This window comes from Saimiri boliviensis, chromosome 11 (genome assembly GCF_048565385.1).
Source record: "Saimiri boliviensis isolate mSaiBol1 chromosome 11, mSaiBol1.pri, whole genome shotgun sequence".
In the NCBI taxonomy this organism is placed as follows: Eukaryota; Metazoa; Chordata; class Mammalia; order Primates; family Cebidae; genus Saimiri; species Saimiri boliviensis.
In genome coordinates, this window is record NC_133459.1 from 102,362,848 (window position 1) to 102,378,018 (window position 15,171).

A 15,171-nucleotide genomic window follows, 5' to 3' on the forward strand; every position below is an offset into this window, starting at 1 on the left:
TTGTACTAGCCTTTATAATAAACTGGTAAATGTTTCCTTGAGGTCTGTGAGCCTTCTCAGCAAATTAATCAGACCCAAGGAGGGAATAGTGGGAGCCCCAGTCTGTAACTGGTGAGTCAGAAATATGGGTGAAATCTACTACTTGCAATTGGCATCTGAAGGGTGGCAGTCTAGTGGGATCAAGCCCTTACCCTGTGGAATCTGACACTATCTCCAGATAGGTAGTGTCGGAATCAGAATTGAATTGAATTATAGAACACTGAGGCCATGTCCACTGGACAATTACTTGGTGTGTGAGGAACTTACCCCCCAGGGCCCCTCACCCCTGTATCTGGTCACAGAAATGTTCTGTGTTGAATATGTGACTAAAAGGAGAAAAACAGTGGTTTTTTTTTTATTATTTCTTTTTTTTTTTTTTTTTTTTTTTTGCCTCTTACACTACCCCTGCTCCCCAAAAAGCCTCTGCCAAGCCAACCCTGAAGTGTAGTTCAGGGCTAACAACAGTGATAGAGCTAAGTAGAGACCCTGAGGGAGGCAGAGGAAAGGGGCTTGTCTGGGTTTGCTCCCCTTGGTTCAACCTGCCTACAGTGTTAGATTTAAAACCAGTGGAAAGGAAGGATGAGGAGCTGCAGAATCGAGGAAAACATCTAAGAAGAATCTCCTCAAAGTGTTGGGTTCTCTAAAACCTCCTGAGGGCAAGGCCTGTGATGGGGGTGCTGCCTGCTTTCATGTCATTGAAGGCACTGCCAAAGTGTATTGTCCATTAAGTTTCAAAAACAGTGACAGGTGTTTCTGGGGCTGAAGTGGTCCCAGTGGCCCTGGGTCAACCCTTTAAGGAGGTCATCAGTGTCATTCAATGAGTGATCTTGGTATTCTAATCTCTCCGAATTTATTCATGAATTTCCACAATTAGTTTTATTAGATTACAAACATCTCCCTTTAAAATGTTCATGTAGCCAGGTGCCATGATCCTAACACTTTGGGAGGCTGAGGTGGGTGGATTAACTGAGGTCAAGGGTTCGAGACCAGCCTGGCCAACATGGTGAAACCCCATCTCTACTAAAACCTGGGTGGGGTGGCATATGCTTGTAATCCCAGCTACCTGGGAGGCTGAGGCACGAAAATGGCTTGAATCTAGGAGGCAGAGGTTGCAGTGAACTGAGATCAAGCCACTGCACTCTAGCCTGGGTGACAGAGTGAGACTCCATTTCAAAAAAAAAAAAAAAAATTTCATGTTACCGGATGAGTATAATAAATTAACATAATAGCATACTTCATCAGCTCAGAATCATAGGATTTCTACAGTTGGAGGGCAACTTTAGCTATCTGTTAACTTAATGATTCCTGATCTTTTCATCAATTTGTCCCTCATGTTTTGAAATATTTTTGTTCAATGAATGTAATTTTTTAAAATAATAATTCATTTGGCTTTTTTATTAGTCAGATGTTTATGGCTGCCAATTAAAAATTCTGATCAGCAGGAAATAAGCAGTGTTGCTGCACTAAGTAACTCCTGCCAGAAGCTAATGCAATAACAAATCAACACAAAAACTTTAGTTATGGAGTGATGGTGTGAAGTCCCTTGGATATGAGATTTCTGTTAACCCTAACTACCAAGAATGTTCTTGGCTGCTGCCTCTGAGGACTGAAGGGCTCAAGAAGCCCTGACTGGAAAACAGCCAGCCAGGCTAACCCTTTCATTTTCTATATAAGGAAACAGGTCCAGAGAAGGTAAGTGATGTAATCAAAACCAGGACACAGGTAAATACCTAAGATATGCCTAATGTTTGGGCTTTGCCCTTTTACTAGCATCCCTTAGCGGAAAACAGGCAGTGAGAACCCTGACTATGCTATGGGGCCTTATCTTAGAGGGCAGAGACCATTGGGTATTTGCTTTTTTCTCCCCCACGGGACCGAGCACACTGCCTTACCCATGGTAAGTGCTTGTTATATTCTCCCTGAGTCAGTGGGTTCCAGGGGAGTAGGCTGAGAAGGTGGAAGCTTGTTGCAGGTCAGCGAGCAGAGTCCTAGGTGAAGATACTGCCTTGGGGATCCTGAACAGCTAGTGGGCATCCCAGGGGGAAAGAGTGACTGCAGAGAGGGAGCAAGAAAAGCGGGTGCAGGGCACCCAACCAAAGCTGCCTACCTCAATTTTCCCAATTTGGAGCTGGCGAACTTGGAAGGGTTCTCTTAGGCCTCACTACAGCAGCCCTTGGTATTCTCCTGTCTTGGATTTTTGGATTTTTTCTTTCTTTCTTTCTTTTCTTTTTTTTTTGAGACGGAGTTTCGCTCTTGTTACCCAGGCTGGAGTGCAATGGCACGATCTCGGCTCACCGCAACCTCCGCCTCCTGGGTTCAGGCAATTCTCCTGCCTCAGCCTCCTGAGTAGCTCGGATTACAGGCACGTGCCACCATGCCCAGCTAATTTTTTTGTGTTTTTAGTAGAGACAGGGTTTCAGTATGTTGACCAGGATGGTCTCGATCTCTTGACCTCGTGATCCACCTGTCTCGGCCTCCCAAAGTGCTGGGATTACAGGCTTGAGCCACTGCGCCCCGGCCTCTTTTTGTTTTTGTTTTTTGTTTGTTTGTTTGTTTGTTTGTTTGTTTGTTTGTTTTTGAGACGGAGTTTCACTCTTGTTACCCAGGCTGGAGTTCAAATGGCGTGATCTCGGCTCACTGCAACCTCCCCCTCCTGGGTTCAGGCAATTCTCCTGCCTCAGCCTCCTGAGTAGCTGGGATTACAGGCGCGCGCCACCATGCCCAGCTAATTTTTTGTATTTTTAGTAGAGACAGAGTTTCACCATGTTGACCAGGATGGTCTTGATCTCTTGACCTTGTGATCCACCCGCTTCGGACTCCCAAAGTGCTGGGATTACAGGCGTGAGCCACCGCGCCCGGCCTCTCTTTTTGTTTTTAAGTAGGATTTCTCAATGTTCAATGAACAAGTTCAATCCTGTCACTCCCTTGCTAGAGGTATTCTGTGGATACATGTTACCCTCAGGGGAATCCAAACACAGGTGGCAACGCCGTTTATGATCTGCCCCCTCCCAGCTTCTCTAACGTATTCCCTATCTCGTGGGTGTGTGTGTGTGTGTGTGTGTGTGTGTGTGTGTCCCACTCTGTTCCCCAGGCTGGAGAACAGTGGTACAACCATGGCTCACTGCAGCTTTGACCTTTCCAGCTTCAAGGGATCCTCCCATCTCAGCCTCCCGAGTAGCTGAGACTACAGGTGTGTGCCACCACACCCAACTAATTTTTGTTTTGGTTTTGGTAGATACGGGGCTTTGCCATGTTGTCCAAGCTGGTCTCAAACTCCTGGGGTGGAGCAGTCCTCCCACTTTGCCCTCTTAAGGTGCCGGAAGTGCTGGGATTACAGGCGTGAGCCACCTCAGCTGGCCCTCTTTATCTCTTAACATCTTCCCCTCCAATTTCCCCATTCCAACCTACTTGTGGCTCCCTTTCCTTGCTTCTGAGCCTTTCTTTGCACAAGTTCCTTCTTCCTGGAACTCCCTTTCTCTTCTCTGTTTCTCCAACCTAGCTAATTCCTCCTTTCTCCTCAAAGCCTTCTCTGACATCCTTTTTACCCCTCCCCACAAATTGGTTAGGCACCCTTCTGGTTTCCCACAGTACAGTAGTCTTGATGATACCGTTTCAGGAGGAACTGACCACCCAATCTCCAGCTCTGGCTTACCCACTCTCTTCTATCAGAGAGACACAGTAACAAAGGAAGTCCATGTTGTTATCCTTCAGCAACTAAGCAGGAATCGTTTAAAAATAGTGTGGGTCAGGGAAAGCTGCCAGGACCTTGGGGGGACTTTGATCCAGCCTCTCCATCTGATAGAGTTGGGGTAAGATATCAATTCTCCCACTGTACCGTGTCATACAGTAGTCCCCAGTGGATGCCTGAAACCACAGATAGTATGGATCCCTACATATACTGTCTTCCCTACATATACTGTGTTTTTTTGATCTGGTAACTGAGATGGCTGCTAAGTGAGTAATGGGTGGATAGTGTAGACAGCGTGGATACTCTGGACAAAGGGATGATTCATGTCCCAGGTGGGAAGGAGTGAGATGGCACAAGATTTCATTATGCCACCCGTAATGGCACACAATTTAAAACTTACGAATAGTTTATTTTGAAATTTTCATTTAATATTTTTTGACTTAAGTTGACTTTGGATAACTGCAACTGGGGAAAGCGAAAGTACTATTAAGGCTGAACTACTTGTAGGGAATTGCATTTTATGTGAGATTGTTAACTTTGGCACTGAGACAAAATTAGTTTATATTAATTCCCCTTGAATATCTCTTAAATTATTCACAAAGTTTTGTATTGCAACCCTAAATCAGTTTATCTCTTAATATTCACTGTTGCTCGGTGGTTCTGCGTTCATCAATTGTCTTCTTTAAGATTTAGAACAAGTTGTAAGTTTGTTCTTGCCTGGTCACCTGATGATGTATTTTCCTTCTTCCTCAGTGATTGGGAAACCCTTAAAAACATTTCCAGATCATTACTCAGGGCTCTCCCTGCCCTGCAATTTCAAGCTTGATTGTGTCTGTTGCTCGTTTGTTGCATTGCACAGTATATGTTTGTTGCATTGACCTGCAGTTTCAAGCTTGTGTCTGTTACAAGTTTGTTGCACTGTACAGTGTCTGTTGCTTGTTTGTTGCATTGCACAGTTGAATCCATGAAGATTAATAGCAGTACTCCCATGGGATTGTTTATTCCCGGTTAAATCCCACAGTTGGGTGACGGTGGAAGGCTGAGTGGGATTTGTGAGGTGAAAAGGAAACAGGGACAGAGAGGAAGCACACACCAAAGCTGGAGGCATGAAACTGCTTATGATGGAGAGCTGGTCAAAAGCTCAGAGTGGTTGGAGTAGAAACAATACTGGGAGAGTGGGCAGCCCCTGGGCTGTTAGGGACCTTGTAGGCCGCTTTACTCAATCTGTTGGAGACACAGTTTCTTTTTCCATTGTAATGCGGATAGTAGCTGCCTCCAGGGCTGTAATAAAAATGAAAAAAAGGCAATGCTGTGAAAGCATTAAGTCCAGGCCTGACACAGAGTTGCCAAATGAAAGTGTTTTCTTTTCTACTTTCCTTTAGAGTTTTGGCTTTATGCTATAAGCAGGGTAGTGTTCAAAATATTTAACCACTAGTACAACCCAGGTAGCACCCAAAGTAGATGTGGGCCATAAACAATCAGCCTTGGAGTGTAAGTGGGTACCTGCTGCCAACGGCTCCTGCCTGACAACAATAAAGAGCCATCAGAGATGGCACATTTGAGTGCTGTCAGATGTGTTAGAAAAATGGCTTTGAATGTTCCAGCTCTTGCAGAATTTTTTTTTTTTTCTTAAGACAGGTTATGCCTCTGTCACCGAGGCTGGAGGTGCAATCCATGATCATAGCTTACTGTAACCTCAACCTCCTGGCCTCAAGCTGTCCTCCGTCTGGCCCTCCCAAAGTGCTGGGATTACAGGCATGAACTGGCACACCCTCTTTTAGAATTTGTTTAGCAGGTTTTCTGGCTTTTACCAGAAAACTTTTCATGAACAAAGAAAAAAGCCTCTGGCTACAGAGCAGGGGGTTCATACTGGTGTAGGAAGCACTGGCAGGGAGAGGCCTGTTTGAAGGCTAGACATTACCTAAGGACTCTGATGAAGAACATCTGGCATTAGCGCCATTCAGTCTGAAAAGTCTGTGACGCTCCCAACTCATCTATTAATACCCGAGAGACTTCTTTTTGGGGATCAAGTGCCCTCAACTAGAATGAAATACTGAAGCAGAAATATCCAGCCGGGTACACTGGCCTCACACCTGTAATCCCAGCACTTTGGAGGCCAGGGAGGGCGTATCTCTAGAACCCAGGAGTTTGAGACCAGCAACATGGTGAAACCTTGTCTCTCCAAAAAATACAAAAATTAGCCAGGCATGGTGGTGCATATCTGTAGTCCCAGCTACTCAGGAGGCTGAGGTGGGAGGATCACTTGAGCCCAGGAGGTTGAAGCTGCAGTGAGCTGAGATTGTGCCACTGCACTCTATAGTCAACACAGTGAGACCAAAAAAAAAAAAAAAAAAAAAAAAAAGAAAGAAAGAAAGAAAGAAAGAAAAAGAAAGCAAAAATCCAGCAACCCAAGGAAAGGGTAGGCCCTTGATATTTATTGTCTAGGATTTTCTCCACATCTAGTTTGTAATAATCTACCTGATACCCAAAGAAGCTAATTTTACTTCTATTTGTGGATTCATTATGTGGGTGGCCTCATGCTCCCTGAAAGAAACCTGAGCAGAAGGGAAGAGAAGTAACATGTGAAGTGGTTTATGAGTTATCTCTTTTGACCTCATTCAGTCTTGGGGGTTAGGTATCATGTGGTAACTGAGGCTTTGGTCATTGACTAATTCTTCAACAAGTAGCGGGAGGCTTCTAGTCTATGACTATCTCGTTAGGAAGTCTGTGCCCTTTTCTCTGCCTCTCTGCGAATGTGGAATCCTTCTCCTCTTCAGTTTAAGCTTCCAGGACACTTAACGTTTCCCACTCACTCCTCCGGTCACCAGACCCATGTTCAAGAAAAACAACTTGTAAGGTATGTTTTTATTTTACCAAAAAAAAAAAAAAAAAAGTGACATGCAATACTCATCCCCTAATAAACTATTAACGCTTGGAATACAGAGTAAAAAGGAAATCCAACCAGTCCTGAAGAGACAAAAATTCAATTTCACAAAGCTGAAAAAATCTATTACAAAGTCTCTGTTGTATAAATATAGTCAGTCTTATCTTTAATGTAGTCAGACAAAAAAAATGTTTGTTGGCATAAAAAAAAAAAAATCCCTGCTGCTTGAATACACCACAATCTTCATTTGTGTTCCCAGCCAGATACAGCTGATGACTATGGGATGAGAGTTACTGCATGTTCCAGGACTCAAGAGTAACCAAATGAGATTTAAACATTTTATCTCACTCCCTCCAGCAACAGCCTGGACAGACCACTATAGCCCTGTCTAATGCCTTTGTTCAGAGAAAATTGAACATGCAGGCCAGATGCAGTGGCTCATGCCTGTAATACCAGCACTTTGGGAGGCCTAAGTGGGTGGATCACTTGAGCCCAGGAGTTCGAGACCAGCATGGCCAACATGGTGAAACCCTGTCTCTACTAAAACCACAAAAATGAGTTGGGCGTGGTGGCACACACTTGATCTCAGCTACTGGGGACCCTGAGGAGGGAGGATCACTTGAACCCAGGATGAGGAGGCTACAGTGAGCTGAGATCATGCCACTGCACTCCAGCCTGGACAACAGAGCAAGACTCTGTCTCAAAAAAGAAAAGGAAATTAAACGTCTTTATTCTCAAATGGGTGCACAACTCTGTGAGTATGCTAAAAGCCATTGAATCCTATGTTTTAAAGTTGAATTGTTTGATATGTGAATTAGATCTCAATAAAGCTGTTAAAAATATATGACATGTCCAGCTTGCTAGGGGAGCAACAGGTGACCCCGGTAGCATAACTCAGGAGTTCCTGACAGGTCACGGGGCAGACCTGAAGAAGTCAGCACAGTAAGGGGTAGTAAAAAGGACCTCCTTGCTGGGTGTGATGGCTCACACTCCTAATCCCAGCACTTTGGGAGGCCGAGGCGGGCAGATGACCCGAGGTCAGGAGTTCAAGACTAGCCTGGCAAGCCGGGCGCGGTGGCTCAAGCCTGTAATCCCAGCACTTTGGGAGGCCGAGGCGGGTGGATCACGAGGTCAAGAGATCGAGACCATCCTGGTCAACATGGTGAAACCCCGTCTCTACTAAAAATACAAAAAATTAGCTGGGCATGGTGGCGCGTGCCTGTAATCCCAGTTACTCAGGAGGCTGAGGCATGAGAATTGCCTGAACCCAGGAGGCGGAGGTTGCGGTGAGCCGAGATCGTGCCATTGCACTCCAGCCTGGGTAACAAGAGCGAAACTCCGTCTCAAAAAAAAAAAAAAAAAAAAAAAAAAAAAAGACTAGACTGGCCAGCATGATGAAACCCCATCTCTACTAAAAATACAAAAATTAGCTAGGCGTGGTGGCGGGCACCTGCAGTCCCAACTACTCGGTAGGCTGAGGCAGGAGAATTGCTTGAACTCAGGAGGTGGAGGTTGCAGTGAGCCAAGATTGTGTCATTGCACCACAGCCTGGGTGACAAGAGTTAAACTCTCAAAAAAAAGGAGCTACTTCAAGTTTTATGGCTAAAATTAGTGGAGTCAGAATAAAGAAGTCAAAGGCATATGTACTTTTTCCTACTGTTTCCAGAATACGAAGGGCTGTTTGTGGCCTTTATCACAAAAGAAAGCTATTCAATGAGATGGCCCATGTCCGGGTATTGCTGAGGCTACAGCAGATTTTAGGCTGGAGCTCAGGAGCTGCATGTCTGCATCCACATAGGGGGAATTCCAACATGGATACAGGTTCTGAGAGCCGGACTCCTACAAAAGGAGGGAGAATTTGGATACCCAAGGAAAAACTGGATTTATTAGACCAAAGGAACTCCCTGCCATCACCAACACTGTTGATGGCCAGAGGCCACAGCATGGCTCTTGTTCTCATTGACTCTTAGAAAGCCATCGCCAGGGCAGCAGTGGCTAATCAGATGAGCAACCCATTTTGTGGCAGACAAACCGCTGGCAAATGTCATCCCTTTTCTGTATCTACCATCTGGTCACCAAATGGTCACGGGAGAAAGGGCACAGGCACAAATCATGGGCAACTGGGGCTTGACCAAGCGAAGGTCACCTATCCTGATAGTGATGGAGGCAGAATTAGCAGTAGAAGAAAAAAGAAGGTAATTTAAAGTCTTGCTCTCTGGTTTTACCATTCTAGGTACTTAAAAGTTCATTGATAATAGTTGGCACAAAATTGAGGAAAAATGGGCATAGAAGACACCCACTCTACTCACCTTTCAGAAGAGATGTTGCCAGAAATGGAACCAGGAGTCTCTTTAGTTTTTTAGCACAAAAAGCAAATGAGAATGAAAAAAAAAAGAGAGAGAGAGAAAGATAAGGGCTTGAAAGTGAAAAGTATCCCAGCTTGATGAACACCTTGTTTATTTATTTATTTATTTATTTATTTGAGATGGAGTTTCGCTCTTGCTACCCAGGTTGGAGTGCAATGGCGCGATCTCGGCTCACCACAACCTCCGCCTCCTGGGTTCAGGCAATTCTCCTGCCTCAGCCTCCGGAGTAGCTGGGATTACAGGCACGTGCCACCATGCCCAGCTAATTTTTTGTATTTTTAGTAGAGACGGGGTTTCACCATGTTGACCAGGATGGTCTCGATCTCTTGACCTCGTGATCCACCCGCCTCGGCCTCCCAAAGTGCTGGGATTGCAGGCTTGAGCCACCGCGCCCGGCCTACCTTGTTTATTTTTTAATTTTTTAGAGACAGGGTCTCACTATGTTGCTCAGGCTGGTCTTGAACTCCTGAGCTCAAGCGACCATCCTGCCTTGGGATTCCAGGTGTGAGACACCATGCAGGGCCCAGTGAGCATCTTTAAATTCTCCTAGCCTTCCTTCCTTGAAGACTGGTCTGATTCTGCTGCTGGGGTATGGGCCTGGGATTTAGTTCCATTTTCGGCCAGCCTAGACATTTACTCTGTACCTGAGCAGATGGGTTAAGCTTAGAAGCAGACATCATGGCCACCTCAGGCCCCTGCCGTTGTGGGCTGGATCCCCTAAAGGTGCCCCATTAAAATCTTGGCCTCCTTGTGCTCTTTTCAAATAAGAGACCCCTGTTCCATAATATGACCTAAACGTCTAGGATGGAAGCACTCAAGGATGGGGAATTTTCCTCACTGACAGGGGTTTGCCATCTCTGTGGGTAAATCCAATAGAAGATAAGGCTGGAACATCTGGGTTTGGGGCTGACCTGGATCCTTTTCAGGGTCATAGAGTGATAGTGGGAGGTTTAAAATAAATAGGGAGGATGCTTCCACCAAGGCTTTGGGCATTTTCTTGGTGAATTTTTTTCGTTGGCTTTAGTGAGTATATTTATCATTTACTTAAAACAAGGAATGAGCTACCTGGTTTAAAAAAACAAATAAAAGGCTGAGTGCAGTGGCTTATGCCTGCAGTCCCAGTGCTTTGGGAGGCTGAGGCAGACAGACTACTTGAGCCCCAGAGTTGGAGACCAGCCTGGGCAACATGATGAAACCCTGTCTCTACAAAAAATATAAAAATTAGTGGGCCTGGTGGTACACCCTTGTAGTCCTAGCTACTTGGGAGGTTGAGGTGGGAGGATAACTTAAGGCCAAGAGATTTGAGGCTGCAGTGAACAGTGATTGCACCACTGCACTCCAGCCTAGGTGACAGAGAGACTGTTTCAAAAACAAAATGGTCCCTTGTTGCCTCTCTTTGTGTTTTTCAAGCCTTTTCTTCCCCGAGCCTTACTCACCTTGCCCTCAGACTACCCATTTTACTCCCTTTGAGCTGATTATCCAGGAGAAATGGATCCAGGCTACTATGAAGATTGTCCACTGGGGAACCCCGATACCCTCCTCACCCAGCTTCTCTCCTAAAGAGATCATGAGCTCCGGGCACGTGAAAAAATCTCCGAGCTGTTTCTGCCCTTAAGTTAGAGTACAGAGGAAGCAGTTTCTATACTTAAGAAGACAGAAATATTTTCATTCCAGGGCTAAAGGAATTATGAGCAGATAAAGCTATGGCTCTGGCGGATGGGCCATTTTGGGAAACAAGATACAAACAAGGGCATATTTACAAACAAAGTGTGGGTATATTTGGAAGGTTTGAGGCAAGCAGAAAGGAGAGCTTGGGTACTCTATAAAGAAAATATCTGAAATTCAAACATCTTCTGATAAGGCCACAATGAAGAGATTTCCAGCAGTGGGTGTTGCAGGACGCTGGCACCCAAATCGCCGCAGGCTTGCAAAGGTGCTATGCAAGGTGAGGAGGCAGGCGAGGCAGGCAATGCCTTTCACGGGTCCATGTCTGGGCCTCCTGAGGATGTCTTCAGCGGCACTGAGTCAAATCCATCAGAAGTCCTCTGAAAGAGAGATGGTGACAGGAGCTGGCTGCTGCACAGGGGCAAGTTTGGGGACAAAGGAGAGAAATGGAAAATAGGTGACAGAAGGAACCCTTAAGAAATTCCTGTTTTAGTGGCTTTGTGGAAACACAGAAATGAGATACCCTCTATTCTGCTTGCTCCCTTCAGGGTCAGTTGGAGAATAAAAAAAAACTTTTTCTTTTAAAAAAATGTTTTTGGCCAGACACGGTGACTCACACCTGTAATCCCAACACTTTGGAAGGCCAAAGTGTGCAGATCACCTGAGATCAGGAGTTCAAGATCAGCCTGGCCAACATGGTGAAACCCCATCTCTGCTGAAAATACAAACAAAAAAAATTAGCCAGGTGTGATGGCCTGCACCTGTAATCCCAGCTTCTAGGGAGGCTGAGGCAGGAGAAACACTTGAATCTGGGAGGCAGAGGTTGCAGGGAACTGAGATGGTGCCACTGCACCCAGCCTGGGAGACAGAGCAAAACTCTTGTCTAAATAAATAAATAAATAAATAAACAAACAAATACAAATTTAGAGACAGGCTCTCGCTTTGTTGCCCAGGCTGGAGTGCAGTGGCACAGTCATAGCTCACTGTAGCCTCCAACTCCTGGGCTCAAGTGATCCTTCCATCTCAGCCTCCCAAGTCGCTGAGGCTGCAGGCATGCTCCAACACACCCAGCTAATTGTTTTTTATTTTTTGTAGAGCTAGGCTCTTGATAGGTTGCCTAGGCTGATCTTGAACTCCTGGCCTCAAGAGATCCTCCAGTCTGGGCATCCCAAAGTGCTGGGATTACAGGCATGAGTCAAATCTTTAAAATCCCCTGCTTTAGGCCGGGCGTGGTGGCTCACACCTGTAATCCCAGCACTTGGGAGTCCAAGATGGGCAGATCACAAGGTCAAGATATCGAGACCATCCTGGTAAACATGATGAAACTCCTGTATCTACTAAAAAAATGCAAAAATTAGCCTGGCGTGGTGGCGTGCGCCTGTAGTCCCAGCTACTCGGGAGGCTGAGGCAGGAGAATTGCTTGAACCCGGGAGGTGGAGGTTGCAGTGAGCCGAGATCGCACGACTGCACTCCAGCCTGGCACTGCATTCCAGCCTGGTGCCTGGCGACAGAGCGAAACTCTGTCTTAAAAAAAAAAAAAAAATCCCCTGCTTTGCACCTTGGCTGAATTTTAAAAGTCCCAAGTAGACTCAAGAGTCCCATGGTAAACTGTTCTCCTACTGGTTAAAAAAAAAAGAAAAAAAAATCATAGTCTAAGGAGGCCAAGGGAGTCTCCCTAGCAGGTCAGCACAAAGGAAACAAGACTCAGCAATCTAAGTACCCAAGTGGTGCCCTTTCTTCACCACCTGCCAATACCCTCCTTCCTCCTACTGCCTTCCCCCTACCCACTTCTTCTTTTTTTTTTTTTTTTTTGAGACGGAGTTTCGCTCTTGTTACCCAGGCTGGAGTGCAATGGCGCGATCTCGGTTCACCGCAACCTCCGCCTCATGGGTTCAGGCAATTCTCCTGCCTCAGCCTCCTGAGTATTTGGGATTACAGGCACGCGCCACCACGCCCAGCTAATTTTTTGGTATTTTTAGTAGAGACGGGGTTTCACCATGTTGACCAGGATGGTCTCGATCTCTTGACCTCGTGATCCACCCGCCTCGGCCTCCCAAAGTGCTGGGATTACAGGCTTGAGCCACCGCGCCCGGCCTCCCCCTACCCACTTCTATTGGGATGAACTGGTTCAGAGCAGTAGTCAGGTACAGGCACTGGCAGAGTGGGGCTGCCAAGGGCTGTGGCCCTGGAGGAGGTGATTGGATGCTCTCTGCTGGCCCCATGCCCAGTGACAGTGTTGTCTGTATTGCATTTATGAGCTTCATTCTCACTCACCCACCCACACAGAGCCAACCCTCCCAGCTCAGAATTGCTCAGTGGGGAACAGCTGAGCTATAACTATGACCCAGCTCCCAAAGGCCTGGGCCCAGACACCTGGAAGACAGCACCCTCCACTGGTCAAAGGATAGCCTGACTTCTATCAGAAGTTGATCCTAGAGATAATCTTTTCCCCCTTTCAGTGAAAATGAAAAAAAAGGGGCGGGGGATGATTCTTACAACATGGATGGTTCAGTACTCCTTCTGGAAGCGTAAAGGCTGAAACAGTTCACTAACTGGAGTGCATGTTGGAAGAGAAGGAGCCCGATCAAGAGCAGCCTTGGGCCCCAGGGGAAAGAAACACAGAAAGCAGAAGGCAAGATTTTCAGAGTGGGGAAACAGAGTAATACCGGGTGTGGGGAGCAGGGTGCCCTGAACAGTACAGGAACATTCAGCGTCTGAGGAGCAGTGTCTCCTCCAACCCTCCAGGCTGACCTCAGTGCACTGGCCAGGCCCCCTACCTTGGAGGTAAATGATTTGATCTTCCCAAAGAGTGACTTCTTGCTGGTAAAGATGAGGTCGTCTTCCACATCCTCACCTTCCATGATGGCACAGCTGTCAGCTGCCGGCAGGTCACAGTCCTTGAGGGTAGCATTCATTACCAGCTTGGAATACTTGTACTCTAGTCTATGGAACAGGAGGATGGGAAAGACAAGATCCTAAAATGTAGGAATAAGGGGGAAAGAGGTAGAGAGGTTGGGCTACGAGCGGGTCCTACTCCCATGCCATGGGTAAGGAGACTGAAGCATGGCAAAATGGTGTCTGGGCTGGGGGACCAGAAGGAATTTGGTTCCCAGTTCAGTGATCTTTCTTCCTTAAGGCTGTCTGTTTCTGTGATCTCAAAGCTTAATGGAATATTGACATCATAATGTCATTCTCTGTATTGTTAAAAATAGCAACGCATTAAGGATACCCTTTGCTTTTGAGAATCTAACACCCATTTATAGACTGCCACCATGGTACCATCCCTGTTCAGGAGTCAGGATGCCCAAAGCATACACTAGGTAAGTGGCTCAACAAGCCTCTGACCAGAGTCACAGAGTCTGTAGCCAACTCTGGAGAAAAACCCCATGAGTTGATACTTTCAGATGTTCTCCCGGATCAATAATCCAACCCTGTCCATCCCCAGACTCCAATACCCCATCATGTACTTTTGATTCTTCTTCCAAAAGTAGCAGGTCAAGACAGTGAGCAGGACGGCAGTGCAGGTGCCTGCAGAGATGCCCACTTTCAGCCAGAAATCTATGGTTTTGCAGATGGTGACTCTCTGCTCAGGCAGAGAGATGCCACCAGAGCATAGCTTGGGTTCTCGCCACACGTAAGTAGTCTTCTGTTGGGGAGAAAAATAAGGAAATCAGCTCGCCCATTCCCTTCTCTCTTGGGAGTGCCCGGTCAGAGGGAAACCCACCTGGATCCCAGCCACACAGCTGCTGATGATAGCGTGGTAGTCAGCCACTGAGCAGAGCGGGCAAGCAGCCGCGCTCTCCCACAGGAAGTGGAAGTTGCAGCCATCACAGGTCCCAGCCGAGCACGTTCTAGCAAAGCAGAAAGCAGACCTGAGCTCTCACTCGCTGGACCGTTGGGGAAGATCTGGTTGGAGGCCTGTTACCTCACAGCTTGTCTGATTTATCCTCTCCCTGCCCAACTGTCAGCCCTCCCAGGATCCTTGCAACTAGTCCTTAACACAGGTTTTGATCTCTGATTTCATGGATGATAAGAGGCCTTCCTGGCCTCCAGTGGGCTCCCCACCTTCTGCTGGCTTATGTTTTTGCTAACATCACATGGGAGCCATTGAAGGTGTCTGAGCTCTAGCATGGCTGACCCATGAACCCCTCTGAGGATCCTGTCCTCCTCACGGATTTGCAACATTTTGCAATAGCCCCTTTGACACAGCTTCCTGGGGGTGAGACTGGAGTTGAGGTGGGGTTGAGGAATGAACTTCTGGTCATGGATACCTGCTATGTACTTTACTGTGGTGTTTACAACAGCAAGAGCACTCAGATACCACTAGTGGGTCAAGACGCCCTGCTCTGCTCCCTGTCTCCCCAGTCAGCTGTTTAGGTGAGGCGTTTCCAAAACATATTCCTCAAGATGCTAGTGCCCATCAAGATGTTAGTTGCTGTTATATGAAGAGGGGAGGCGTGTCCTGTGGTCATATTCATTTGGAAGTTTTTTATTTAGTTCATTCAGCTAATAAAACTCAGAACTGGGAA

The 15,171-nt window shown here is 46.6% G+C and overlaps 1 protein-coding gene and 1 non-coding gene across 7 annotated transcripts in view; one reads left to right on the plus strand and one right to left on the minus strand.

The window, feature by feature from the left end:
* Nucleotides 1–3,505: 3,505 nt before the first annotated feature.
* Nucleotides 3,506–15,171, minus strand: part of ELAPOR1 (endosome-lysosome associated apoptosis and autophagy regulator 1) — a 99,928-nt gene continuing 88,262 nt past the window's right edge. For 2 of the 6 annotated variants that reach the window (XM_039460836.2, XM_039460842.2), the window contains 4 exons: nt 14,367–14,493; nt 14,110–14,288; nt 13,420–13,585; nt 7,976–11,022 (listed from right to left, as the gene is read on the minus strand). In XM_039460836.2, coding sequence (XP_039316770.1) covers nt 10,954–11,022; nt 13,420–13,585; nt 14,110–14,288; nt 14,367–14,493 — 541 coding nt within the window. In that variant the 3' untranslated portion in view covers nt 7,976–10,953. Of the gene's footprint in view, nt 5,009–7,975; nt 11,054–13,419; nt 13,586–14,109; nt 14,289–14,366; nt 14,494–15,171 lie in introns of those variants that run through there. The other 4 variants (XM_039460839.2, XM_039460843.2, XR_012512546.1 and 1 more) reach the window with 3 other exon arrangements.
* Nucleotides 5,488–5,550, plus strand: LOC120360569 (U7 small nuclear RNA). Its single transcript, XR_005577033.1, has one exon. It is a non-coding gene; the product is annotated as a U7 small nuclear RNA (small nuclear RNA).